Raw genomic sequence first — 26,865 nt, 5'->3', positions numbered from 1 at the left:
CTAGTGTCTGGAACATAGTAGGTACTTAATAAATGTTTATTGACTGTCTGGAAGAGTACTGGAATCAAAGCCAGATGATCTGTTTTTGAGTCACTGTCTGGTAAATAGTAGTTGTGTGACAGCACGGATGTCACTGAATCTCCCTGAGACTCAATTTGGTTATTAGCTAGGTGATCAGTTGAGTTGGATAGAGCACTGGATTGGGAATGAGGAAGACCAGAATTCAAATCCAGCCTGACACATAATAGCTGCATGATCCTGGGCAAATCACTTCACCTCTGTTGGCCTCAGTTTTTCACCTATAAAAAGGAGATGGTAATAGCATCTACTTCACTTAGTTGTTGTGAGGATTAAATGAGATAACATAAATAAAGCACTTTGCAAATCTTAAAGTGTTAAATCAATGCTAGCTATTACTATAATATTATTATTGTGATGATCAGCGTACAGTTCTTCTCTAGCCTGTACCTAGTTGTCACTAGATAGATGGGAAGCATCTCAACATCTCAAAGACAAAGATGTTATCCTATGGGTTTGCATTCCCAAGGCATGTAGCATATGACAGGTGCCCAATAAATATGTTAAGTGAATTTGAACACTAGACTTGGAATCAGAGAATATGGGATCCAGTCTTGGATCTGCCAGTTCTTGTGTAATCATGGGTAAGTTACTTACACTGGGCTTTAGCTTCCTCCTTCACTAAGTCTAATTGACCAGTAGGGTCCCTTCCAGATCTAAACCTATAATCCTATGATTTAATGCAAAGAGATTCATTCCTATGTCACATGTATTTGCCTGAGATAACAAGACTCAGGGGTAGGTAGAGATCATGCCTGTCAATTTAAATTTGAACAGCACCTCACACATTATTATGAGCAGATGAGCAGTGTGGTTTAGTGGTAAGAGTGCTGGCTTTGGATCTGGGTTCAAATCTGCCTCTGTCACTACTGGTGTGACTCTGGTAAATACACTTTCCCTCTTTGAGACTTTCTTTCCTCTAAAATGAGGTTATTTGCTTAGATGGCTTCTGAGGTCCTTCCTGGCTCAATATCTATGACCTTATGAACTTCCATGTTCTGTGACATCTACTTCCCTGTATTTGTTTAAGAAGAGCTATATTCTTTTTATCACCTCACAAAGAATCTTTGAATTAGAAAGGAACTTACAAACTGAGATCTCATTGGATCTTTGTCTGAATGAGTGTCCCTTCTATCACATACCTGCCAAGTGGTCATCCAACTTTTGCTAAAAGACCTCCACTGATGGGGACCCTATTACCTTTGCAGGCAGGAGCCTATTTCACTTTTGAGAGATTTGGTCAAATGCTTTGTTTGAATTTAGGTTGGCTGTAAATCCAGCAATCCTCTGATCTCCTAGTATAGGACCACATTGCCAGAGGAAGTAAGATCTAGATGAAGCCTTGCTGACTCAGTGGGATCACTGCTTCCTTTTCTACATGTTCACTAACCATCCCTTTAACAATAAGCTATAGAACCTGATTGAAGTATTGTCTCCTAGTGAGTGATCACGGCCAATGGCTTCATATCCACCATATTCTTCTGGGACATAGTTCATTTGGGCTTGGTGATTAAAACTTACCCAGGACCCATCTTTCTGTTTATTGTGAATATCAACTCCCTTTTAGCCATTTTTATTCTTTACTTTCCAGTCCAAAGTTCATTGTCCTTGGCAGAGAAGACTGAAGCAAAATTAGAGTCGAGTAGCCCCACCCTCTTCCTGTTTATTATCATTCCATCCACCCCCAAGCAGACATCCTACCCCTTCTTTGATTCTTCTATTTTACCCACATATAACTAAAGAAATACAACCCTTTCTTATCATCTCCTTCCCAGCCTCAGCTCACTCAGAGTTTGAGCATTTTTGATACCATTCTTATGAGACAATGCTATATTTTTTTATCCATCCTAGATCATTATCCTGTTTCCACCTTTACTACATATCATTTAAAATACCCTTTTTGGGATGTATTTTGGTTTTTTTTTACATCACTATAATTTCCCCCACTATCCTTCCTCCTTCCTTCCCAGTCATCCCCTATAATAAATAGTATTTTTTAAATGACAAAAAAATAGAAGAGAGAAAAATCAGCATAACTGATCAATACATCAAAAATGTAAGAAAATACATGCAATGTACACCTTGTAGATTCCTCCCCCCCAGAAAAGGGTGGGATGGGGGTATCTCTTCATATGTCTCCTTCTGAGCCAAGCTTGTTCTTTATAATTTTTCACATTCACTATGTGTGTGTGTGTGTGTGTGTGGTTCTTTCTGTTTACATTGTTGTAGTCATATTATATATTTTTTCTTGGCTCTGCTTACTTCACTATGCATCCATTCATATAGATCTTTCCATGTATTAATTTCCTCTGTATTAATCACAGTTGTCATTTCTTCCAGCACAGTAGTATTCCATTACATTCATGGACCACAATTTGTTTAGGCATTCCTAAATCAATGGACATCTACTTTGTTTTCAATTCTTCACTCTCATAAAAAGTGCTGCTATAAATATATGGGGACTTTCTTCTTATCAAAGGCCTCTTTAGGGTATTTTGTTTAGTCATTTTTGAGTCATCTCTGACTCTTTGTGACCCCCATTTGGGGTTTTCTTGGCAAAGATGCTGGAATGATTTGCCATTTCCTTCTCCAGCTCATTTTACAGTTGAGGAAACTGAGGCAAACAGGATGAAGTAAAGACTCAGGAAGATGAATCTTACTGACTCCAAATCTAGCACTCTATTCACTATGGCACCACCTAGCTGCCCTCCTTAATATAAAAGGTCATAATAGAATCTCTGGGTCAAAGGATATGGATATTTTATTCACTTTATTTGCATAATTTTAATTGCTTTCCGAAGTGGTTGTACTGATTCGTAGCTCCACCAACAATATACTAACATGCCTATCTTTCTCCAGCCCCTCCAACAGCATCAATTCCAATTGTCATTTTTGCCAGTTTGTACAGTGTGAGGTGGAATCCAAAGGTTGTTTCGATTTGCATTTCTCTTATTATTAGTGATTTGAAGCCTTCTTTCATATGGTTGTTAATATTTTTCATTCTTTTTTTTTGAAGCAATCAGGGTTAAGTGACTTGCCCTGGGTCACACAGCTGGTAAATGTCTGAGTTCACATTTGAACTTAGGTCCTCCTAACTTCAGGGCCTGTACTCTATGCACTGTTCCACCCACCTGCTCCAATAGTTTGCTGTTCTTCTTTTGAGAACTGTTCATATTCTTGGAACACTTATCTATTGGAAAATGGCTTTTGGTCATATCTATGAATATATGCCTAGATAACATTTATTAATTTTTTATGTATTAAAAATATGATATAAAGATTCTTCCCCATTCAGTCACTTCCTTTATTTCTGTAATTGACTCTATCCTTTGTATGATTAAGAATGCTTGCCGTACCTATATTTGCAAGAGATATATATAATCTGTTTCTCTTCAAAAAATTTTAAAAGCATAGTCTTTAAAATTAAGGTCATGTATCTATTTTGAATGTATTATGGAATATCCTACATGTTCATATCTTTTAAAAATCTAAGTCGGTTGATGACTCCAGTAGATTTCTGGATAATAAATCCCCTGTTACTATCATTTCCTTTCATGCCTCCATGCCAGCCTCATGGCCTGTTTCCTGAAATCTGTATGCATTTCCTCTTTAATGTCTAGTTGGCCCAAAGCAACGATTCTCAACCTTTTTAGTCTCAGGACTGATTTATATTAAAAAAAATTTTTTTGAAGACCCTCCTAAAGGAATTTTGTTTAGGTGGCTTCTGTCTACCAACAGGTATTTTATTAGAAACTAAAATATGTCAGTATTTTTATGAAAACAGTTTTGACCTTGTAGATCACCTGAAAAGGATCCCAGGTCATAGGTTAAGAACCACTGTCCTATAATATACTATGGTGACAATTCCACTTCTGTTCCTGTCTCTATTAGTCTTCACCAAAAAGCTCTCCACTGTGCTTTCCCCCATAGCTCTGGTTACTTGGATTTCTTTACATTAATTTGTCTGTCCCAGCTTCTTCTATTTATCCTTTTCTCTTTGAAAAAAAATAACAGTAATAGCAACAACAATAATAATTGCTAACATGCATATAGCACTTTCTATGTGCCAGGCACTATGCTAAGTATTTTACAATTATTATTGGGAGGTAGGTGCTATAATTATTCCCATTTTACAGATGGGGAAACTAGAGCAGGCAGAGGGTAAGTGACTTGCCCAGGGTCACAAAGCTAGTAAGTGTCTGAGGTTGGATTGAATTCAGGTCTTCCTGGACTCTAGGCCCTACACTATCTTCTGTAACACCTAGCTGCCCCAAATGTGTATATCCTTCCAGAGTTATATTCCAGGCTGGATTACTATCTACCAAATCTCAGTGATGTCCTTGATGTCAAATCTGTCTCTCTGCATTAGGATCTCTGATTCACTTTGCTTGGTACCTATAATGTGTGCATTTGTTTATAGACGTCAAAAGGTATAAGTTTTATTGCTGTCTCCTACCTTCCATTTTTGTCTTGTTAATTTCTTAGCCCATCTACTATTTTTAAAAAAAAAAACATGTTGGCTACTGTCTATGGCCCCTTGCTTGGTGGATATATCTACCAAGGTAGTTTCCCTCTTTCCCCCTTCCTTCCTTCCTTTCTTCCTTCCTTCCTTCCTTCCTTCCTTCCTTCCTTCCTTCCTTCCTTCCTTCCTTCCTTCCTTCCTTCCTTCCTTCCTTCCTTCCTGCCTGCCTGCCTGCCTGCCTGCCTGCCTGCCTTCCTTCCTGCCTTTCTGCCTTCCTTCCTGCCTTTCTTTCTTTTTGTGGGGCAATGAGGGTTAAGTGACTTTCCCAGGGCCACACAACTAGTAAAAGTCAAGTGTCTGAAGCCAGACTTGAATTTAGGTCCTCCTAAATACAGGGCCAGTGCTCTATCCACTGCATCACCTAGCTGCCCTCCCTTCATTTTCAGTTAAAAACTCCTTTGATTAGATTTTTAATACTCTACCCTCTACTCAAATATGTGTGTGATCTCATCAGTTCGGATTATTTCTCCAGTGATATAAATCATAATCCATCCATGACAATATAGTAACAGGGATATTTGGAAGAAGGGTGGGTTCAGATTTGGACATGTTGAGTTTCAGATGGCTCTGGGACATCCAATTGGTACTGTCCAAAAGGAATGTTGGGATGCAGGGTTGAGGCTTAGTGGACAGACTAGGGCTGGATTAGATATGCAGAGGTGTGAGTCATTTGCATAGAGATTATCATTAAACACATGGGAGATGATGAGGTCATGAAGGAGAGAGTTTTGAAGGAAGAGAAAAGAGAAGAGAGCCTATGACAGAACCCAATGATGATTTAGCAAAGAAGATGGAGAAGAAAGTCTCTGAGGTAGTATTTGAATTCCGGTTCTCTTGACTCTGATTATGCCAGTCTAACTCTTATGCCATGCTGCCTTTCAATCATAGTCTATTTTAAGAGAGGCATAATGTTCAGAAGGTGGGAATCAATCAGTCTATCAGTCCATCCATCCATCCATCCATCCATCCATCCATCCATCCATCCATCCATCCTTCTTATCTGTTTGTCTTTCTATCTAGTTGTTTACTGTGCCTTGGTCAGACCATATCTAGAGTACTACTTCATTTTAGGAATGATAAGCTGGAAAGCATTTAGAAGAATGTAGTCAGGATGGTAAGGGGCCTTGGGACAGTGATAGAGTAGGATTGGTTGAAAGCACATTTTAGGGAGTATTTAGCCTGGAGAAAAGAAGCCTTGGGAGGGACAAAATAGGGTGTCTTCAAGTACTTGAGTGTCTGCCATGTGGTCTGCTTGGCCCCAGAGGACTGAACTGGGGGCTATGGGTGTGAGTTGTTGAAAGACAGATTAGAGAAGTGGGCAAAGAAAACCTTCTTAGCAGCGAGAATGGCCTTAAGGTAGAATGGGCCACTTTAAGAGAAAGTGGGCAGATCATGTATGGAGACTGGAATGGACCTTAGAGGTCATCAGTCTAAGCCTTCAATTTATAGATGAAGAATTGAGTCCCGGAGAAGTCAAATCCCTTGCTCAAGATCACACAGGTAGGAAGGGTAAGAGGCAGGATTTGAATCCAGGTCTTTGAGCAGAAGCTAGTTAATAACTTGTTGGGATGTTATCAGGGGAATTTCTGGTTGGGTCCAAGTTGAATTGCATGGCCTTTGAAGGCCCTTGTAACTCTGAGATTCTGTGATTCAGAGATACTGTAATTGTTAGTATTCTGGAAGAATAAAGAAAATAGTGTATAAAAATTTATCAAAGGAACAATAGCAATCCAGGGGACTTTAAACTTTTATATCTTCACATAAAACACTGTCTTTATGGCAAGTAGGGCTGGTTAAGAAGGTATTGAGTTATATAAATAAAGGAACTCCCTACTTAGGAGTGAATAAATGGTCTCATATATCTCCTTTCAGTAAAGCACCCCAATATGGTGCTCATAGAATCTAAAGTAGAACTCTCTCCCCAGTGAAAAGAACATGAGTAGCTTATTATTTTCAATAAAACATCAGATATTCATTAATTTCCCAATATGTTCAAGGCACTATACTAGAGGGTTTTGGAGCACATGACCCATAAATAGGGATTGCATGTAGCTTGTTGGGTGGACCCCTTGTGTAGGAATTACAGGATGGGAATAATAGCATAGGATAAACAGACAGGGATAGACTTTCAATAGACTGTGGGATGGAGTACCCACATTCATGAGATCACAGGCTAAGAGGAAGTTACTAATGATGACTTTCCCACTGCTTATTTCTGACTCTACAACTTGAGGAATCTGGCATGAACATCCATTTTGATAATATGGCACCACATTTTGAGAAGTTTGCTGATGATCTGAGGAACATCTTGCCTGGATCGTGAGATATATTCAAGTCCCACCTTCCTTGGCCTGGTTTCTTTACAGATCTCACTTTTAACCTGGGGTCATCAGGGTTAGAACTGGAAGGGACCAGTGAGAATTGGACACCTAGTCTAACCCCTTCATTTACATAGGAGAAAAGACCTAATGACTTGCTTACATTCACACAGGTTAGATATGTTAGATAGAAGGGAGCACAAATGCTTTCTAGTTTAATCTGTCTCTAAACAATGATTTTTTTCCTCTCCAACATCCTCAGCCAGTGTTCATTAAGCTTGAAGGTGATAGGGGAAGTCACTACCTTCCAAGAAAACCCATTCTGCTTTCAGATAGCTCTAATTATTAGGAAGCTTTTCTCAACAGGAAGTCTAAATGTATATCATTGACAACTCTACCTGTTTCTCATAGATCTTTCCTGTTTGGTTGAGTGGAAAAACTTATCGAATAATAGAACCAGAGCTAGAAGGGGCCTCAGAGGCCATTTTAAACCCATTTCCCTTACTTTACAGATGGAGATACTGAGGCCCATGGAGTTAAGTGATTGGTTCAAGGTCATTCAGGTAATCAATGTCAGAGGAGGGACTTCAATCCAGATTCTCCAACTTCAGAGTCAGTGCTCTTCCTACCATACCACACTCCTTCTCCATGCTTCTTCCATACAATGACCATTCAAATCTCTTAAGATCGCTGTCATGCTTTCCCCATCTTACCCAAAGTGAGGGATGCATTAGATTTGTTTTTCTTTTATAAAATGATGGGGATGGACGATATAATGTCTAAGCCACCTTCCAGTTCTATTTTCAGGATCTTATGGTTCTAAAGAGAACTCATGTACCTCCTGAGGGGGCCCATTCAACTTTTGGACGGGTCTTATTGCTAGGAAGGTTTTCTTTATGTACAGCCAGTGGTGTGCTGGTAAATGCTGGTTCTTTGAAAAAAAAAGTTTCATCTGCATTATTGACATTTTCTTTAGTTTAGATGATCGAAAGTAGGAATCTAGCCCTGATTTGTAGCTTTTGCTGATTTCTGAGGCAGAAATACTTACAATGAAAATTGAACAATCAACTCTTTGGAGGGGATTTGAGGGAAGTGGTATTTTCCCATCATATGCCCGTATACATTTATAATCTGTCTCTTTCTAATTTGCACTCATTGCTCCTAGTCTTGCCCTCTGGGATCAAGCAGAATAACTTTAATCCACGTGCTCTATAGGCTAAACACCCCCAATTCTAAGTAATTCACAGCTGGAACCCAGGTCAGTCATTCTTTCAGACAGTAAATATTTATTAAGAGCTTCCTATGTTCAAAATACTGTGCTAAGCACTAGGGATACAAAAAAATAAATCACAGGGTGGTGGCACTCCAGAAGCTTCCATTCCAGTGGTTCTTTGACTTCACATTCCCTGTTCTTTTACTACATGATGAGTAAATGAATCGTCCAAGAGCCCTATGTGGCTCAGAGAACTTTGGTGCTTTCTGTCTTTCAGACCTTAAACATTGATTCTGCATGACTGGTAGTTTAAGCTTTCTTCATTGCCTTGTTTTTCCCTGTGTAGGTAGCTAGGTTGAACTCTTGAATGATTTTGGATCTATTTTGGGAAGCTCTTCAGTGTTCTAGGCATAGATCGATATGTAATTGGATGGACAGCCCATAGAGTTGGTCTGGCAATATGTTTGTCTCAGACAGATACTGCAGATGGACAATGAAACAGGCCCAGAATTGGATAGGAAAAAGAGAATGATCTGAATTGCCTGTAGCAAAATGTATGGAGCTTTCAACAGCTTCTTCTTCTTCTTCTTCTTCTTCTTCTTCTTCTTTTTTTTGCAGGGCTATAAGGGTTAGATGACTTGCTCAGGGTCACACAGCTAGTAAGTGTCAAATGTTTGAGGCCAAATTTGAATTCAGGTCCTCCTGAATCCAGGGTCGGTGCTTTATCCACTGTGCCACCTAGCTGCCCCAAACAGTTTCTCTCTCTCTCTCTCTCTCTCAAAAGTCCTTAATTCTTTTCCTTCCTTCCTTCCTTCCTTCCTTCCTTCCTTCCTTCCTTCCTTCCTTCCTTCCTTCCTTCCTTCCTTCCTTCCTTTTTGCTTTTATAGCTTTTAAGTTGAAGGGCTCTGAAACAAAATTTTGTCTTTGTAACTAATCAGTAAATCATTCTACAAATATTAAGCACCTACTATGTGCCAGACACTGTGCTATGTACCAGAGATACAAAGAAATTGAAGAAAACAAGCTCTATTCCCAAGAAGCATACACCATTGTTCTGGAAGTGCTCATTGTGTATTGTGGAATACCACAGTCTGCAGAATAAAAATCATGGGTCATTCAAAGGGCACTAGAAAGACATATGGTGGATGAAATAGATTTATGTGAATTGTACACAGGAAGGCTATCATCCAAGTGATACATGCCTGGAGAAAGAGATATGATGGTCTTGTAGCAAGAGTGAAATATAATAGATAGGGATGATGCATGGGGCAGAGATACCTATGTAAAGTCAAGAGATCATGAACAGGGATCCAATGTTGGATGGATCCTCTGTGTAGGAATTACAAGATGAGACTAGCATAGTCAGGGATGGACTTTATCTATACTTTTGGATGGAGTACCTGCATTAGAGATCATAGGTCTATTGGAGTACTGAAGTATGCATAGTTTCTACTAGCTCCACCATAATGCCTTTACTTTGGAAGTGAGTTAGGCAATTTGATGTGCAAAGTCTCATAGAGTGTCAATGTTGGCATATCAATGTGGCCACAAAATAATAACTGGTTGATGAGAGAGATTATTTTAGCCATTTAAAAGGCCCAGAATCAAACATATAACCTTCACGAGTGATATGTCAGTGTTGCAACAGCAGGGACCATATCTTTTGAGTGCTCTCAATGGCTCATGTATATAATAGGCACTTAGGGTATGTCCAGCTATTTTCCAATGCAGTTAGTCATGGCAGAGAAGGGATGCTTTACTTTATGGTTTAGTTCTGTTCTCTTCATTTTGGATGGAAAATGCACACATTGGGGATTGGGATACAACCTGGTCTTTTCCTTCTTTCTTTATTTGATTCGAATTCTTTTGGTCCTAGGACCTTTTAGAGAGCTAACATCCCTATGAGGAGAAAGGATGATTAGAGTTCAGAGTTCTGTCAGGGAAACGATTCAAAGTAAATATCAGTGATAAATGTCTAATGTCCAAGATATATAGGGAATTAATACAAACATAGAAGAAACAAGAATCATTCCTTTACAGACATATAGTAAAAGATATCTTCTTTTCAAAAGAAGAAATGTAAACTGTCAACAACCTATGAAAGAATGTTCTAGGTTGCTAATAATAAGAGAAATAAGAATCAAAACCATTTAGATTTCATCTCATATTCATTAGATTGGCAAAGATGATGAAAGATGAAACTATTGTTGGAGGGGTTGTGGGAAGATAATCACACTAATTCACTCTTGGTGGAACGAATTGATTAATTAGTTAATTTTTCAGATGAGGAAACTAAGTTTCAGAGAAGTTAAATGACACTTTAAGGTCATTCACTTTAATTCTTTGATTGATTCTGAGATGAAAGAGACCACAGACCACAGAACACATAAGGAAGCACTTTATATCATGGAATACAATGTCTTAGAACGCTGTTCAAATGGATACAGAGCTAGACTTGGAGTCAGGAAGACCTGAGTTTAACTAACTGTGTTATCCTGGGAAAGTGCCTTAACCTCTCTCAGCCTTAGTTTATTTTTAAAACGAGGATAACAGTAGCACATATTAATTGTTGTGAATATTCAATGAGATAACATATGCAAAGTGCTATACAAACTTTAAGGCATGATGTAAATTTTATTGTTATTTATACTAATAGTTATTATTATTATATAATTTCCAGTTAGAAATAGAATATATTTCACAACAGATCATAGACTGCTAAACCAGAAAGGCAACCTAGAGATCACTTAATCCAGCACCTTCATATGGAAACTTCTCTAAGTATTTAATGAGTCCCAGAGAGGCTGTGACTTGCCCAAGGTCATATAGCCAGTTAGTGACAGAACTGAGATTAGCCCTTAGGGGCATCTTACTTCTACCCAAGTGTACTTTTCCCATATACAACACTGCTTTTTTTTTTTTAGTCTTTTATGAGAGAAAATTTTTACTAGGAGTCCTGGGTGGGATAAACCTCCACAAATTACTCCTTCAAAAGGGCAAACTTTAATGGGCACATTGTGTCCTACTTCTTGGTGCTGGTATGGATAGATTTCTCTTAGTACAGAATTATGGAATTCTTCCAATATACTCTCTAGTTAAATGATGGGAAATGTGGACCAGGGTTATCGAATGTAATTTAAAAAAATAAGGCCAAAATGTGAGTGGCAGAATGGATGAGGAAAAAAACAACAATCTGTTAAATACAAGAATCACACTTAAAAATAAACACACAGAATGAAAATAAGAGGCTGGAATAAAATTTGTTATATATCAGATGATTCCCCCAAAGCACAAATTGTAATCTTGTTATCAGTTTAAATAGATACAAAAATTCATAATGTCAAGAGAGATAAATATGAAAACTGTGTTATACTTAAAGGAATCACAGGTCATAAAACAATATTAGTATTAAATATGTATGTACCAATTGGTATAACATCTAAATTCATAAAAGGTTATGTGAATTATAAAGAGGCATAGATAGTTGTATAATTGTAGGGGGTTTAAATGATACTCTCTCAGAGATGGTTAAATCAACAGAAAGATAAACAAAAAGGACAATATACAACTGAAAAAACTTTTCCAGAAATTGGGCCTGAAAGACTTATGGTACTTTCTGAATGGAAACATTAAAGTATGCAAATAATTTTTAGCACTATATGATGCCTCTCTACAAAAATAGACCATATGCTAGGGCACAGAAAAATTATAAATAAATGTGAAAAAGAACATAAAATCCTTGAGGGCAAAGATTATTTCAGTCTTTGTATCTCCAGAACCAAGCATAGTGTCTGGCAGAATACCTATCATACAACCTGGTCTTTTCCATCTTTCTTTATTTGATGCTTGTTTACTGGGGGAAAAGGATTAGAGGGTTTAAAGTTAGCTATGATTTAGTAGTTCAGAGGTTACAAATGAGAATTCTAGAATAACTCAGGAAATATCGACTAAATGAATGAGTTAAATCACTGTTTCTGCCTCCCAAGGAAATCCTGGTAAAAGAGTGCCCATAACCAGGCTTTTCCAACTTTTTACTCTTCTTTTTATGAATACATGTGACAAGGCTGGAGACCAATCACACAGTAAGGGGACAAATATAGGAATAAGGGACAAAGTCAAGGAAAAACTTTTTAAATACAGTTTTTAATTTTACTGAGTTTCTGAGTTTAGGTAATAGAGATGGAGGATGAGCTGGACAGAGAAATAAACATAAGGACAATAGTCTCTCCTGGATTGTTGTTAGGAAATTGTGCCATTCTTTTAATATTTTTCCTGAAGTAAAAGTCCATCTTTTTTTAAAACATCAATATTCTTTTGATGAAATGGACAATTTTAGAGGAAGTTGGGCAAACCTTTGTGAACCAATTCAGAACAAAATTAGCTTAATTAAGAGAACACTTTATTCAAGGACAGCAGCACTAAAGAGAGAAACAACTACAAAATACCTTGTAACTCTGAGCAATGCGATGATAAACCACACATCTAAAATAATGAAAATCATTCATGTCACTTACCTCTCTGTCTTCAGAGGTGGCTATTGTGTGATTTTGGTTTATTGGACTGTGTAAATATATATTAAGGGATTTAAAAATGTTTGCTTAATTGGGGCAGGGGGTGGTGGGAAGGGCAGATCAACAAAAAATACACATTTCTTGAAAAATAAAAAAAATAAACTAAAAACCCCTCAGCATTAGTGTTCTTCCATCATTACCACAACCTATATGCCTTTGAGTCTTGAATACCATAGTCTCCACAGAATTGAAGTTGCGCATAATCCAATGGAGGGCATGAGTAAGTTTCAACATATTACCAGTACAAAGAAATCAGGGTGAAGGATGTCATCAGAGAGAAATAGGACCTGTAATATAGGTGGGAAGGTTGTATACCAAGAACAAAAGACTATTTTGCTTTTTTGTTATCCATGCAATGTCATGAGACCTGGAGGAGGACTCTGCCAATTTTGAGTAGATTCCCCATGGAGGATTTCTAAGAGGACATGCCCAAGAGTCAGGGATGATAGCCAAGTATGGATGGATTGTGACTGGCACCACCAGAGGTAGTAAACACCTTGACTAGATCATAGAGTCCCTGCATATGGAAACATTGATTCCAGAGGTCTTCAGTGACCAATAAATCCTCTCCCTTCCTTGGGTACCCTGACTGGTTGTTACTAAAAGTCATTTGCTGTGTACTTAACTTACTGATGGAATCTGGATTGCTACAGTTAGCATACCACTTTTACCTTTCATTCCTCCTATGTATCAAGTGGTACCTCCCTATTGAATTGTTTCAGAACTTGCAGTTTTTTGGCTTGCTGTGAACAAGAAAACCCCCATCCAAAGTTCATCTCAGGCCTTGGGTCACTTGTTTGTCATAAACTCAGGGAAAGCCCTCTCCAGCACAGTTTGCTGGCTTGGCATGTTTTCCCTCGGCATATTGCTTTAAGAGTGCCCAACCCCCCCCCAAAGCAGCAGCCACTGTGTCCTGTCAGTCATCCTGAAATACACTAGGGTGCTTGTCGGACTGTTTGCCTACACATGCATCACAAGCCAAATTCTGAGCCCAACGGTGGGGCCGAAGTTCCAAACATAAGCGAATGCTTAGGCAGCCGGCTTAGGAGCTGTCTGTGGCCAAGTAAGTGTTTGTGTCCTGGGGTCCTGTTGGTGAGTGATGGCTGGGCTGGTCTCCACTTCTTTTTGAAGTCTAACTTTGAAAACATTTTTTTTTTCTCCTGCCAAGTGAACTCTCATCATTGTAGATTGTCTCCCAGTGGCACCTTTTGATATATTTATATATATAAATATAAATATATATATATATATTTCTGAGGAGAAATAAAGGGAAGTGGCATCTGTCAGGTTAGCATGCAGAATCTGCACTGGTGTCTGGGGTTTTAGAATGATCCCCTCTTCTAGGCAGATCTGGAGGGCAGCTCAGAGAGACACAAAATGCCAGTCTTGTCATCATGGGATACTATGAGTCCTCCCATGTAATTTTATTGTCAGATTTCTGCCGAGGTGGGCACATTTAGAATGGTAGCATCAGTGCAGCTCAAATGTGGAGAATCTTTAGGAGAGATCTCTTTGAAGTGCTGAAGGAAAAACCTATCCTATGCATACAATGATAATTAATAATAATAATAATTATAACAGTACAGATAGATTACATTAATATGCTTCAAAGTTTGCAAAACACTTTGCATACATTATCTCATTCATCCAAACTATAGTAGCTGAACAGTAACATATTTGAAACATTTCCACTGAATCTGAACTATCATAATTTGAGTAGGTGTGGTTCTAGGAGGAAGTGTACTCAATCTCGATAATATATGTAAGACACTTGGCAAATCTGAAAGCTATGTGTGTTAACTATTATTATATTTCTCAGTAACACAATTTATGCTTCAAGATTCTATTAAAGACTTCTGGATTTAAAGTTAAACATAGGTTTTAAAAAAGATTTTTTGTGCCTAAATTTTTTTTCTCTTTATATTTTTTAAATTAGGCAATACTGTTTGGCAAGAAAGCAAAAGGGAAAAGTGAAAGAAGCTAGTGAATTTGGTACTTGCATTTTTGTTTTGTTTTGTTTTTTGGTGAGGCAATTGGGGTTAAGTGACTTGCCCAGGGTCACACAGCTAGCAAGTGTCAAGTGTCTGAGGCCGGATTTGAACTCAGGTACTCCCGAATCTAGGGCCAGCGCTTCATCCACTGCTCCATCTAGTTGCCCCTGGTACTTGCATTTTTAATTGTAGGCCGAAGAAAGTTCCCAGGCAACCAAGAGTTGTAAGTTTCCCCCTGTTTTGGTTATCTTTAAGTTGCTTCTTTAAATAAGAGGAATTCTTAAAGGGGCTGCAGTTTTTGGAAACCAGTACAGTGTCGTATAAATATCACTAAATACTTGTGACACCTGTGGAATAGTGGATAGACTCTGGCTTTGAATCCTGTTTTGGGCATGTTAGCTATGAAACCCTGGGCAAATCACCTAGCTTTTCAGTGCTCTAGGCCAGGGCTTCTTAAACTTTTTTTACTTGTGACCGCTTTTCACCTGAGGAATTTTTACATGACCCTGGGTATATAGGTATATAAAATAGGTACACATAACCTTTTACTGTTATCGAATTTTTCATGACCCCCACATTCAGTTATGAGACCTTATATGAGGTTGAGATCCACAGTTTAAGAAGCTTTGCTTTAGACAACTCATTGGGAGTTCTCTTAGTCCTAATTCATAGAGGATGTCATAAGACCTGGAGGAGGATGTCATGGGTGGAGGGTCTTCCTCAAGTAGCTAGGATCATAGATCCCTTTTAAAAATGCATGAAAGAAATTCTGACACATTCAAGTCATTTGGATGTGTTCAGTAAGCATGGCTAATCCCTGCATTAGTTATAAAGTGGGGGATCTTGAACTCTTCCATCCATTGGCTATTTTCATAGGATCATAAACTCAAGAGTCAGAGGGGGTCTTAGAAATCAATCTAATCCAACAATCATTTTGCAAAGAAGGAAATTGGAGTCTAGAGAAGTTAAACACTTTGCACAAAGTCTTACAGATAAGTGGCACTGCTGGTTTTCAATATCAATGCTTCTGACTTTCAATCTAATGCTCCTTCCACGACATTGGGCTCTCAAAGTGATAGTTATACGATAGAACTCAGCTACCTTGTGTTACGATCTATTCTTAACCGACCTAAGTAGTGATGAAGGTCCTATAGAGAAAGAAGTTCAAGGTTGGTACTTTGTGATTTTTGTAACTATGAATCATAGATTCTAGAGTTTAACAGGACCTTAGTGATCATCTAGTCAAAGCCACTCATTTTACACAAGAGGAAACACAGGTGGAAGGGGCGTGGAAGGCATTTCTTCAAAGTCCCTTGGAGATTTAATAAATAGTGGGTCTAAATTGGGTTCAAACCCAGTTCTTCTGTCTTCAGATCTAGGGCTCCCCTTTGCTATACCATATTGAGCTCATACCATGTAAGGACTGGTGGAAAGAGCTGGGGTATTTAGTCTGGGGAAGGGAACACTCAGGGGTGATATGATGACTGTATTCAAGTTTTTGAAGGGCTGTCTCCTGGAAGAAGGATTAGATTTTTTTGTAGTTGTTCCCTGAGGGAAGAACTAGGATCAGTGGGCAGAAGTAGCAAAAGGGCCACGTTCAGGTTTGAGGGCAGGGAAAACTTCCTAACAAGGAAAGCTGCCTCATTTGTAGAATGGACTCTCTGAGTAGATAGTGAGCTCCCTGTCACGGGAGGTGTCCAAGAAAAGGCTAGATGACTACTATGTTGAGGGGGTTGGAGAGGGGATTCTTTTGCACGCTTCTGTTGGACTAGTTGGCTTCTGATATCTCTTCTAACCTCAGATTCTGTGATTCTGAGACTGAATTCTTCAACAGCTGGAAAATATTTAATCAGTATTTAGTTGATTATAGAACCAGGGTGGAAAAATCTCTCTCCAAAGTAGACATGAATGTTCTGGCCTGGCTCTCTAGTAGCTGATATGTGAAAGGGTGTGTGTGTGTGTATGTGTGTGTGTGTGTGTGTGTGTGTGTGTGTGTGTGTGAGCATGCACTCTGGGGACAATCTTATTCATGCCAGTCCATGGATTGGGGGAAAGAGCGAAGCTAGGGTCTGAGAGAACAGTTTCCAAATAGTTTCCTCATGATGGCAATTTATTTGGTCACTTTGAGGGAAAAGAGGGAATCTTTTTAAGGACACTTCACTTTTCTTTGCTCAGATAAGCAGGGCTTTTATTAGTTTCTAATGTCTCTGTCAATTGACCAGAGTCAAATCTGGGAAAGTAAATCTCTGGCTTGGAATTGAGGTTGATGGGTAATTCCCTCCTCTGGGCTGTTCACTCCCTTAAACAGTGTCAGACTTCCAGAAAGCCCAGGCGTTTGATCTGCCTGACCATGCTATGGAGTAATTCCACTGGCCTATTAGGGCTGTCCCGCTATGGAAGCCACTGTCAGGATGCTCTTATTGAGACAGTTGTTGCCTCAGATACAATGTATCGGGATGCCATTGTTCTCTGTCTAGAGGGCACAATGGAAGATTCTTTGAGTTTGCTGAGATCAGATAAAATGGGCTTTCTTGTATGGGAGAGACTTTTTTTTTTGTTGTTGTTGTTGTTGTTTTTTTTTTTTTGTGGGGCAATGAGGGTTAAGTGACTTGGAGAGACTGTCTCTTTGCCCTGTGCTGTCAGTTTGGCCCAGTTAATTCTTGAGCGTTTATAAGAGTCTATAAGCTCAGTTTCTTTATCCATCAAATCAGGATAATAACCCAATAGTAGTAGTAATAATAATAGATGCCATTTATATAGTATTTCAAAGATTGTAAAATACATTATTTCATTCAAACTTGTGAGAAAGGAACAATTCTTTTTTTTTTTTTGGTGTGAGGCAATTGGGGTTAAGTGACTTGCCCAGGGTCACACAGCTAGCAAGTGTTAAGTGTCTGAGGCCAGATTTGAACTCAGGTCCTCCTGAATCCAGGACCAGTGCTCTATCCACTGTGCCACCTAGCTGCCCTACAATTTTTTCTTGTAATTATACCACTATACAGATGGAGAAACTAAGGCTTAGGGAAGTCATGAGGCTTGCTAAGGGTTATAGAACTATTCGGAGGCAGGATTTGAACTCAGGTCTTCTAGATCCCAAGTTCATGGCTCACAGGGTTGTTTTTTTAACTTTAAGTACTCTACCTAAACTATATTTTAAAATTGTGGTGGTGGTGACGACGATGATGATGATACATATTCAGAATCAATCACAAGAAGCATTTACTAAGTCCTACTCTATGGAAGGTACCAAGTGTTGGAGATAGTGATCAAAATCCAAAGCAGTCCTTGCCTTTAAGGAGATTTACATCGCACCCATTGCTTAGTGTACTAGAACAGGTTCTGCACGCAGAGTTCAATACTTTGCTCTGGCATGTACTTCAAGTTCCTGATCAGTAAATGGACATCATGCTACTACCTACCTCACAGAATTGTGTGAAATGCACTTATTAAAGAGACAGGTAGGTGGCGAAGTGGAGTGTTGGACCCGGGGTCAGGGAGACCTCAATTCAAATTTAGTCTCAGATTTTAGTTGCTGTGTGACCCTGGGCAAGTCACTGTACTTTTCTGTGCCTCAGTTTCCTCACTTGTAAAATGGGGATAACAGCACCTCCCTTCCAGGGTTGTTATGAGGATCAAATGAGGTAATACTTATAAAGCACCTTGGGGACCTCAAAACACTGTGTAAATATTTGTTGTTGTTACTAATTATTATTACTAAAGATCAAAGGACTACACAATTGCAAGCTATAAATATTATTGTTGGGGGCAGAGATATACATATACACAGATAAGTAAAGACTACGTAATTAGAGAACAGAAAGAGTCTAAGCAACTGGGAAAATGGAGAAAGACTTCCAGGAAGGGGTAGCAAATGAATTGAGCCTTAGAAAAATGCCATATTCTAAGAGGGAGGCATGACAAAAGAATGTGTTCCAAGCATAGGGGATAGTCATTGCAAAGGGCACAGTGAGGGGAGATGGAATGGTGAGGCCGGGAGCAAAAATTTGTCTAATCTGGCAGAAACGTAGAATATATGAAGGAGCATCATGGGAAATAAGTCAGAAAAGAGATATAGGAACCAGATTATATATCAGGTAGTAGAATTCCGAGAGGTCCTGGAGAACCACTGAGGATTTTTTTGTTTGTTGTTTGTTTTTTAGTGAGGCAATTGGGGTTAAGTGACTTGCCCAGGGTCACACAGCTAGTAAATGTTAAGTGTCTGAGGCCGGATTTGAACTCAGGTCCTCCTGACTCCAGGGTCGGTGCTCTATCCACTGTGCCACCTAGCTGCCCCAACCACTGAGGATTTTTGAATCAAGGAATGACAGAGGTAGACTTTTATGTTTTAGGAATATCAATTTGGCAGCTATCTTGAGGATGGATTCAACAGGGGAGAAACTGGCTTTAAGGAAACCAGTTAGGAGACTATTTCCAAGTGATGAGGGCCTGAGCTAGGATGGTGGTCACATGATCAGGGAGAAGGAATTTTAAATGGAATTTTAAAGGACTTCAGAGATGGTATCATTTTCAGATGGGTATGGAGCACTGGGGAGAGGAAAGGCAGGGCCGTGTGGAAGAGATTCCCCCATGCTTCTGTCCTCTCTTCTGCTTTGCTTTGACACAATTGAAATGTTAAATGTCTGTCCCAGTCTGGAGAGATTCAAAGAAAGACTTGGCATTTCCTAAAAACCAAACCAAAACAAAAAACCAAACCAAGATAAAAAAAGAACCTAATCCTGCCTACCTCCATCTCACACCATGAAGCCTTAACTCTGTTAAACATTTAAGTTCCATTCTTACCTGGAGGGTGATTGGATCTTAATGCAAAACTTTTTCTTCCTCCCTCCCTTCCTCCCTCCCTCCCTTCCTTCCTTCCTTCCTTCCTTCCTTCCTTCCTTCCTTCCTTCCTTCCTTCCTTCCTTCCTTCCTTCCTTCCTTCCTTCCTTCCTTCCTTCCTTCCTCCCTCCCTCCCTCCCTCTCTCTCTTTCTTTCTTTTGGGGCAATGAGAGTTAAGTGACTTGCCCAGGGTCGCACAGCTAGTAAGTGTCAAGTGTCTGAGGTCGAATTTGAACTCAGGTCCTCCTGAATCCAGGGCTGGTGCTTTATTCACTGTGCCACCTAGCTGCCCTATGCAAAACTTTTTGCATGAAAAATTAAAGTTATTTTTCTTTTAATTGAAAAAAGAAAAAAAAAAACCGAAACAGTTTCAAAACTTTCTCTCCTCTTTTGAAGCTAAGTAAAACTGACCATTCATAATAATTGCTGATATTTGTATGGCACTTTAAAGTTTCTGGAACACTATGTGTATATAATCTTACTTGATCCTACAAACAAAGTAGGTACCATTATCATACGCATTTTACAAATTGGGAAACTGAGGCTCAGAAAGGGCCATAAGTTTCTATGGGGTGAGGGGCATGGAGCATTCTGTTCTATTCTTTCTGACTCCAAGTCTAGGGTTCTCTGTCTACTAGCCCATGCTGACCCTCCATGGGAAGGTAGACTTGATTTAAATTGTAATTTAAATGTAATTGGGCTCTCATGTTTTAGCTGGTATTGGCTTAAGCTGAACCCATGGAGCTTTTTATTGCTTTTGTTATTGTTGTTTAGATGATGGCAAAAGGTTTAATATTGTATAATATGTCTAGTATCATCAGTCGGAGGTGGGGGTGCATAGGCCTTTTGCTTACATAATTCATGGCTAAAGCACTTTTATAGAACATATTTTTTCTTAATTAAATTTGGTTTGGCCTTGTTTCAAGACCCATAGAGTTCATCATACATGTGGCTATATTCATGTGCATATTTTTGGGGGAGGATTTAATTTTGTCTCCTTTAAACAATATCTATCTATACAAATCTTTTACAAAGACATAGTTCAAATATATGTATATATACATATGTATTTCTGGGAAGCTTTTGTGTTTGAAAATGTTCCAACATATTTAAAATCTTCCACTTTCATTCTAAAACTGAGATTCTAAAATCTAACAAAATGTCCTTCAGTTGGAGTTCAATGTTCTTGAGTGGCAAACACATTAAGGTTTTTTTTTTTTAAATTTTACTGTTCTTTTTTTATTTTAGAATTTTATTTTTTCCCAAATTACATGTAAAAACAAATTTTAACATTGATTTTTAAAATTTTGCGTTTCAAATTCTCTTTCTTTTTCCTTCCCTCCCCCGCTTAAGAACTCAAGCAATTCAATATATGTTATATATGTGTAGTTATGAAAAACATTTCCACATTAGTCAGGTAAACATACTAGTTTTTGAGGATTCAGAAATACAATAAATTGATCCAGGATACTTCTACCATTTGTGTCTGTGATTCCTGGTGTTTATTGTTTACTTAGAATTCTGGGGCTATTCTGAAAGATTTCAAGATTTTTCATAAGATTTCTATGGATTAGGAGGGTTGATACCATTCTTTTCTAGCATGATTTTTAAAGATGGTGTCTATTAAAGGGTGTTTGTGTTAAGGAAGAACAACTTAGGTTTTGAAAACAATGTGCTAATTGTGGTGAAATACTGGGGGGAAAAAGAGTGCTGAATTTTGTCAGATAACCTTGGACTAAATCCCAACTCTGCCTGTGTAGCCTTGGCAAGTCACAACCTCTATGAGCCTCAGTTTCTTCATCTGCAAAATGAACTTAATAAGAATACCTACCTTATGAGGTTGTTTTTAGGATCAAATAAAATTATGTATACGAAGTACATAAATTGAAAAATGAGACATTGGACTAGAAAACCTCAAAGATCTTTTCTACCTGTAAAGGTAGCATCTTATGATCTGAAGTCTGGTTTTAAGGTCCTAAGCTGCAGAAGCAAAACTATGCCGAGAGATGGAAGCATTGTAAAATAATAATTCACAAAATACATGCCCATGTTCTCCTTTACTTGATTCATTCATTCATCCAGTAAGCATTTTTATTAAGTCTTCACTATGTCCCAAGCATTGCGTTAAGTGGTAGAGATACAAAGAAGGACAAATGTGCTATGGCTGGAAATATACTCATATACCATGCACTCCTTACATAGACTTCGCCCTTAAGAAGGAAATGAGATTTCTTTGACTGAGATTTGGTGTGAAAAGACTCATATTTAAAATATGATCTTAGAATGACATATCTTTTTCACAAGAAGTGGGAGTACTACAGCACTGGATGTTAAGAAAGTCTAAATCTGTATCTAGATCCCTCATGAGCATGGAGGGTTGTAGAGACTATTTGGGTATTGAAAAAAGCAGAAGTCCAAATGACATTCTTTTAGGAGTATTATATAGACCAGCCAGCCAGAAGAAGAATATGGATAATACTTTCCTAATACAGATTACAAAGTGATACAGAGTTATGACATCATAACAGCAGAAGACTTCTGTGTAGTTCCCTGATGTCATGGCATGGTCAGTAGCCTTCTATGGATAGCATTGACCGAACTTGTACAGGTTGCTATAATAGATAGAATAAGAAGGTCTTCAGTGAATTTAGTATAATCTGAATTTAAATCCGACCTCAGACACTTAACACTTGCTAGCTGTGTGACTCTGGGCAAGTCACTCAACCCCAATTTCCTCACCAAAAAAAAGGTCATAGGTAAAAGTTTGGTTGTATGAATAGAAAATGTGGATGGTTATTGTGTGAGCAAATAGAGAGGCCAAGAAAAAGGTCAGAGATGAGAGGCAAGTCCACAGACCAGATGAATGGAAGAGGCAATAAGGAATCAGTAGCGTCAAAGAGGGCAGGAAAAACTGGGAGGCCAAGGAGATGTCAGCAGAATATATACACTAGAAAGATCAAAGGAATAGTTTCAGGTTGAGCACAGAATTTACAGTTTGTAAATTTGTTAAGCTGAATATTCTGTAGACTTTTAGAGCAGGTTGCATGGGGCTAGTTTCACCCTGGACTTCCTCTTTCAGATGAACCACAACTAAAGACAGCTCACACACTGGCACCATCTTTTGACTGGGAGGCAACCATGTTAATACAGCAAGAGACACCACTAGTTGTTCAATTATTTGATAGAAGTCTCATTGTGTTTAACTACAGTATTGGACAATTTCTTGATTTCCTTTGGCAACAATTTCACATTTTACAAGGTGTAATGAAGGCAAAAATTAAGAACCTCATTCTTGATTTAATTTTGAAAAATAAGTCAATTCATGGTGCTGAAATTTATGAACCCTAAGAGATGTTATCATGGAGTTTAAAATAGGCATGAAAGGGGAATTCTGGGCATAATCCTATCTCACCTTGTATCTCAGAGATATAGATCTGAAAGGGACTCGAGATATTATCTGGTGCGATCCTCTCATTTTATGGATGAGAAAACTGGTGAAGTGGCTTGCCGAAAAACACAAAGTTACCAGAGTCAAGAGTTGAACCCAGGTCTTTACACTTCAAATTTAGTATTCCCTCCACATACTATATTCTGTTACCTTCTAGTATATTCCATACTAGCTGAAAGCAAATAAAAAAAAAGATAGAGGAATGCTAACTATGAGGATATGATCCAATGGGCGGATGGAAAGATGGCTTGATGGATGACTTAAAAAAATGAAATTCTCTATGGTCAGTAATCACAATGAGAAATAATATGGTGGGGCATCTAAAAAACAATGTAGCCAAACAGGGAGGTCTTTGGCTGATTTCAAGTTAAAAAAACACACACACACATATACAGGGGCAGATAGGTGGCACAGTGGATAAAGCGCTGGCCCTGGATTCAGGAGGACCTGAGTTCAAATCCAGCATCAGACACTTGACACTTACTAGCTGTGTGACCTTGGGCAAGTCACTTAAACCTCATTGCCCCATCAAAAAAACAACCCCCCCAAAAAACAAGCCCCAAACTCCACATATACAAAGGATGGAAAGAAAGGGCACAAGCATGTGGACAAAACCAAAGGTACTTTTTCTACTATATTCCAGTTACAAATTATGGATTTAGAACTAGAAGGATTCTTAAAGATCATCTACCCAAGCTTTCCTAGTTTTCTAGATGACAAAACTGAGTCCTAGAGAGGTTAGGTGATGAGTCCATGGTCACGTGAGTACTAAGTAACAGAGTTTGGATTTGAACCCAGGTCCTCTGTTCTTTCCAAGCACTGCCTTCTTTCTCATTATACTGTGTATTTGTGTTTCTCAGATGTTGAACTTAACACGATTCAGCTTATAAAGGTCTGCCATTGGCAGTCTATTGATATCTGGATTTTATTTTGTTTGCAACCAGTCTTGTTGAACAGAACAAACAAAATCAACTCCCAACTGGTTCTAGGGTCTGAACTACTTCTGAACGGTCATTCTGGCTCTGATAGCTTTGGTTTTTTATTGCTTCAGACTATTTTCCACTGATATAAACCAGTTATTAACCATTCCAATTGATTCAATAGAGTTGTGATCAGTCCAAACTAGTTCTAACTGGTCTGAACCAATTTCCAAGTGGTTCTAACGGTTTTCACCTGGATTTGACTTGAGAAAGAAACATGGTTTATTCAAACTCTAATTATCGTGTGGAACACAGGTCCTTCAAGGTCATCTGTACTTTCTGTTCTTTGCAAGTCTTTGCCATGGGACATTTCACTTCCAAACAGCTCGTTTCAATGGATGTGAATTAATGGACCAGGAAAAGCCACGGTGACTTTAGTCACCCTCTGATTCTTGACAGGAGAGCCTTCATTTCCAGAAGGCAAAGTCTCTGTAAGAATGCCGAGTGATTTTTCTTTTCTTTTAATTGTCCATTCTTCTTAGTTCCACATTCCTGGAGATCAATGGGCTCTTGCAGACCTATTTTAAAATATTTTATTGAAAATCTATGTTCCTCTAAGATGTAAGCATCTACATGGATCTATTGGGAGTTCTTCAGACAGAGAGTTACCCTACTTCCTTTATAGGCTTCTTATTATAGAACTTCACAATATCTTCCACTTACTGTTCCTGTGATCACAGGATAAATGAACACTAGCAACCTTGGCTCAGTTTAATTGTCAGAATCTACCACCGGGAAGGTAGACAGTAAACATCTATGTATGGGTATATAGATATGTATATGTACACATATAGGTGTATATATACACATTCACATCTGTGTGTGTATATATATATATGTATATATATATATATATATATTCTACGTGTATGTGTGATCAAAGTCTATAATTCTTTGAACTCTCCCTTGTAACAAAAAAATCATTAAGCAAAACAAGATGACAGATCAAATTTGATCTCTCTCATTTCCCCTAAAGCCAAAACTATAGACTCTTGGGGCTGTACCCAAGAAAGCATGTCTCCTGCTTTTTCATTGTGTGGCTAAAAAAGGAGAACACTCTTCCAGTGTCTAAAAGAAAGCTAAGGAAAAGGAGGATGAATTATGCAAGAGAGAAGAGGCCTTAATGCTTCAATGTGGAACAGTATTAGATTTTGTTATACTATGGGAAGCTAGCCATGACAGGGATTTGGATTCTCATCTGTGCCTTCTTATTTTGCATGATCCTTTTGTGATCCTTGTTCTCCAAATGTGTTTCAGAGGGTCTAACTAATGCTCTAAAGGTTTCACTATGGATCTTAAGCATTCTGAAATGCAATACTTGGACTGTCCATCTCCCCATGCCTGCTTTCTCCACATGACCAATTGACCTCCTTTTCAGAGCATTATGGCACCTAGCATGGTGGCTGACTCATAACAGGGATGTCTTAAGATGGCCTACTTACTACTCCTTGTTCACAATACTAGTCCATCTCTCATCTCTAGGCCTTTGTACTGGCTATCCCTCATGCCTGGTATGCTCCCTTCTCCTTACCTCCTTTGCCTCTTGGAATCCCTAGCTTCCTTCAAGATTTACTTTAAAGGACACTTTCTGCTTTGCCACTAAACAGGACAAGTCTAATCCTGCTTTCCTGTGACCTGATAGTTCTTTTTAAATCCTAGAAGAGAGCTATCAATTCCCTTGCTAAGTCTTCTCTTCTCCAAGAGAAACCCCCCCAATTCCTTCAATGGATCTTCATGAGACATGAACCCAAATTTCTTCACTAACTTGGTTGTTCTCATTTGAACATTCTCCAGCCCATCAATAGCCTTTTAAAATATAGCACCTGAAAATGACCACCTCCTCCAGATGTCACATGACCAGGGTAGAGTAGGCTTGGGAGAGGATGCTGGGAATTCATAAGGATGTAAATACAAAAACATGCACATATTTTTACATTATGTATTATCAATTATTAGATTTGACTAGAATCTGTTTTTTGATACCATTTGCAAAATGAATACCATGCATGATAATTTTTTAAGAGTATCACCAGTTCTCTACCATAATCTCTGAAGTCATTAACTCTAAGGGTAAAGGAGAGATATTTTCTGCAAGAGGCCTTCCCTGGCCTCCACCCCCCCCCACCCCCCAACCCTCCAGTGCCTTCTCTATGAGACTAGTTTCCTTTTATACTATATATCTTTTATATATATATATAATATTTATATATATATTCAGTTTTTTTACATGCTGTCTCTCTCATTAGAATGTGAGCTCCTTGAGGGTGTACTCCATGCTTTTGACTTTGTATTCCCAAGGCCTAGCACACAGTCAGTACTCAAATGCTTGTAGACTGACTGTTTTAAAAGGCTGCAGTATATGAGTTACAAGGGGCTGCTTACAAAAAATGATGTGAAAGGTACCAAAGTGGTAGATCATCACAAAAGGAGGAGGGCCCACCATCTTGTAGCTGGAGTAAGAGATAACCAATGGAGAGGTCCCACATTCTGTTAGTTTTATTGCACTGTGAAGAGATCTAGAAGAAGGTTCCCAGCATGGAAAGTGGCCTTCCTGTGGTAGATTTCCAGGAGGACTTGGACAAGAGTCACACAGGATGAAAAGGCATGGAGAGGCTGTGATCTGTACCTTTAGAAGGAGTGCCCACTTAATGCAACTGAAGGTGCAAAAGTTTACATTCTTGAGAAAATAAATGTCTCCCCTTGTGCAGGGATATGCTGGAGCCAAACCTAACTGGAACTGAGAGCTGATTATTAAATTTTCAGTGTGAGCACTTATGCCTTTGAAATAGGCAAGTGTTACAAATCAGGGCTTGATTTATTGTTTTATCGATTGTTTAGACTTTGGAAAGTGATGGAGAAAATGTTAATATAGATTAAATTTAGAAGTATGTCACATGTAAATTTCCCC

General features: G+C 38.6%; 1 protein-coding gene across 2 annotated transcripts in view; it reads left to right on the top strand.

The window, feature by feature from the left end:
• CTNNA3 (catenin alpha 3) overlaps window positions 1-26,865 on the top strand; it is a 2,043,451-nt gene that overhangs the window by 15,733 nt on the left and 2,000,853 nt on the right. The window contains exon 1 of one of the 2 annotated variants that reach the window (XM_043982622.1): window positions 13,655-13,765. The exons of the other annotated variant lie outside the window; for it this stretch is intronic. Coding sequence (XP_043838557.1) covers window positions 13,669-13,765 — 97 coding nt within the window. The 5' untranslated portion in view covers window positions 13,655-13,668. Of the gene's footprint in view, window positions 1-13,654; window positions 13,766-26,865 lie in introns of those variants that run through there. 2 annotated transcript variants of the gene reach the window in all.

The sequence above is a fragment of the Dromiciops gliroides genome, chromosome 2 (assembly GCF_019393635.1).
Source record: "Dromiciops gliroides isolate mDroGli1 chromosome 2, mDroGli1.pri, whole genome shotgun sequence".
Classification (NCBI taxonomy): Eukaryota; Metazoa; Chordata; class Mammalia; order Microbiotheria; family Microbiotheriidae; genus Dromiciops; species Dromiciops gliroides.
This window is presented reverse-complemented; position numbering and strand designations above follow the sequence as displayed.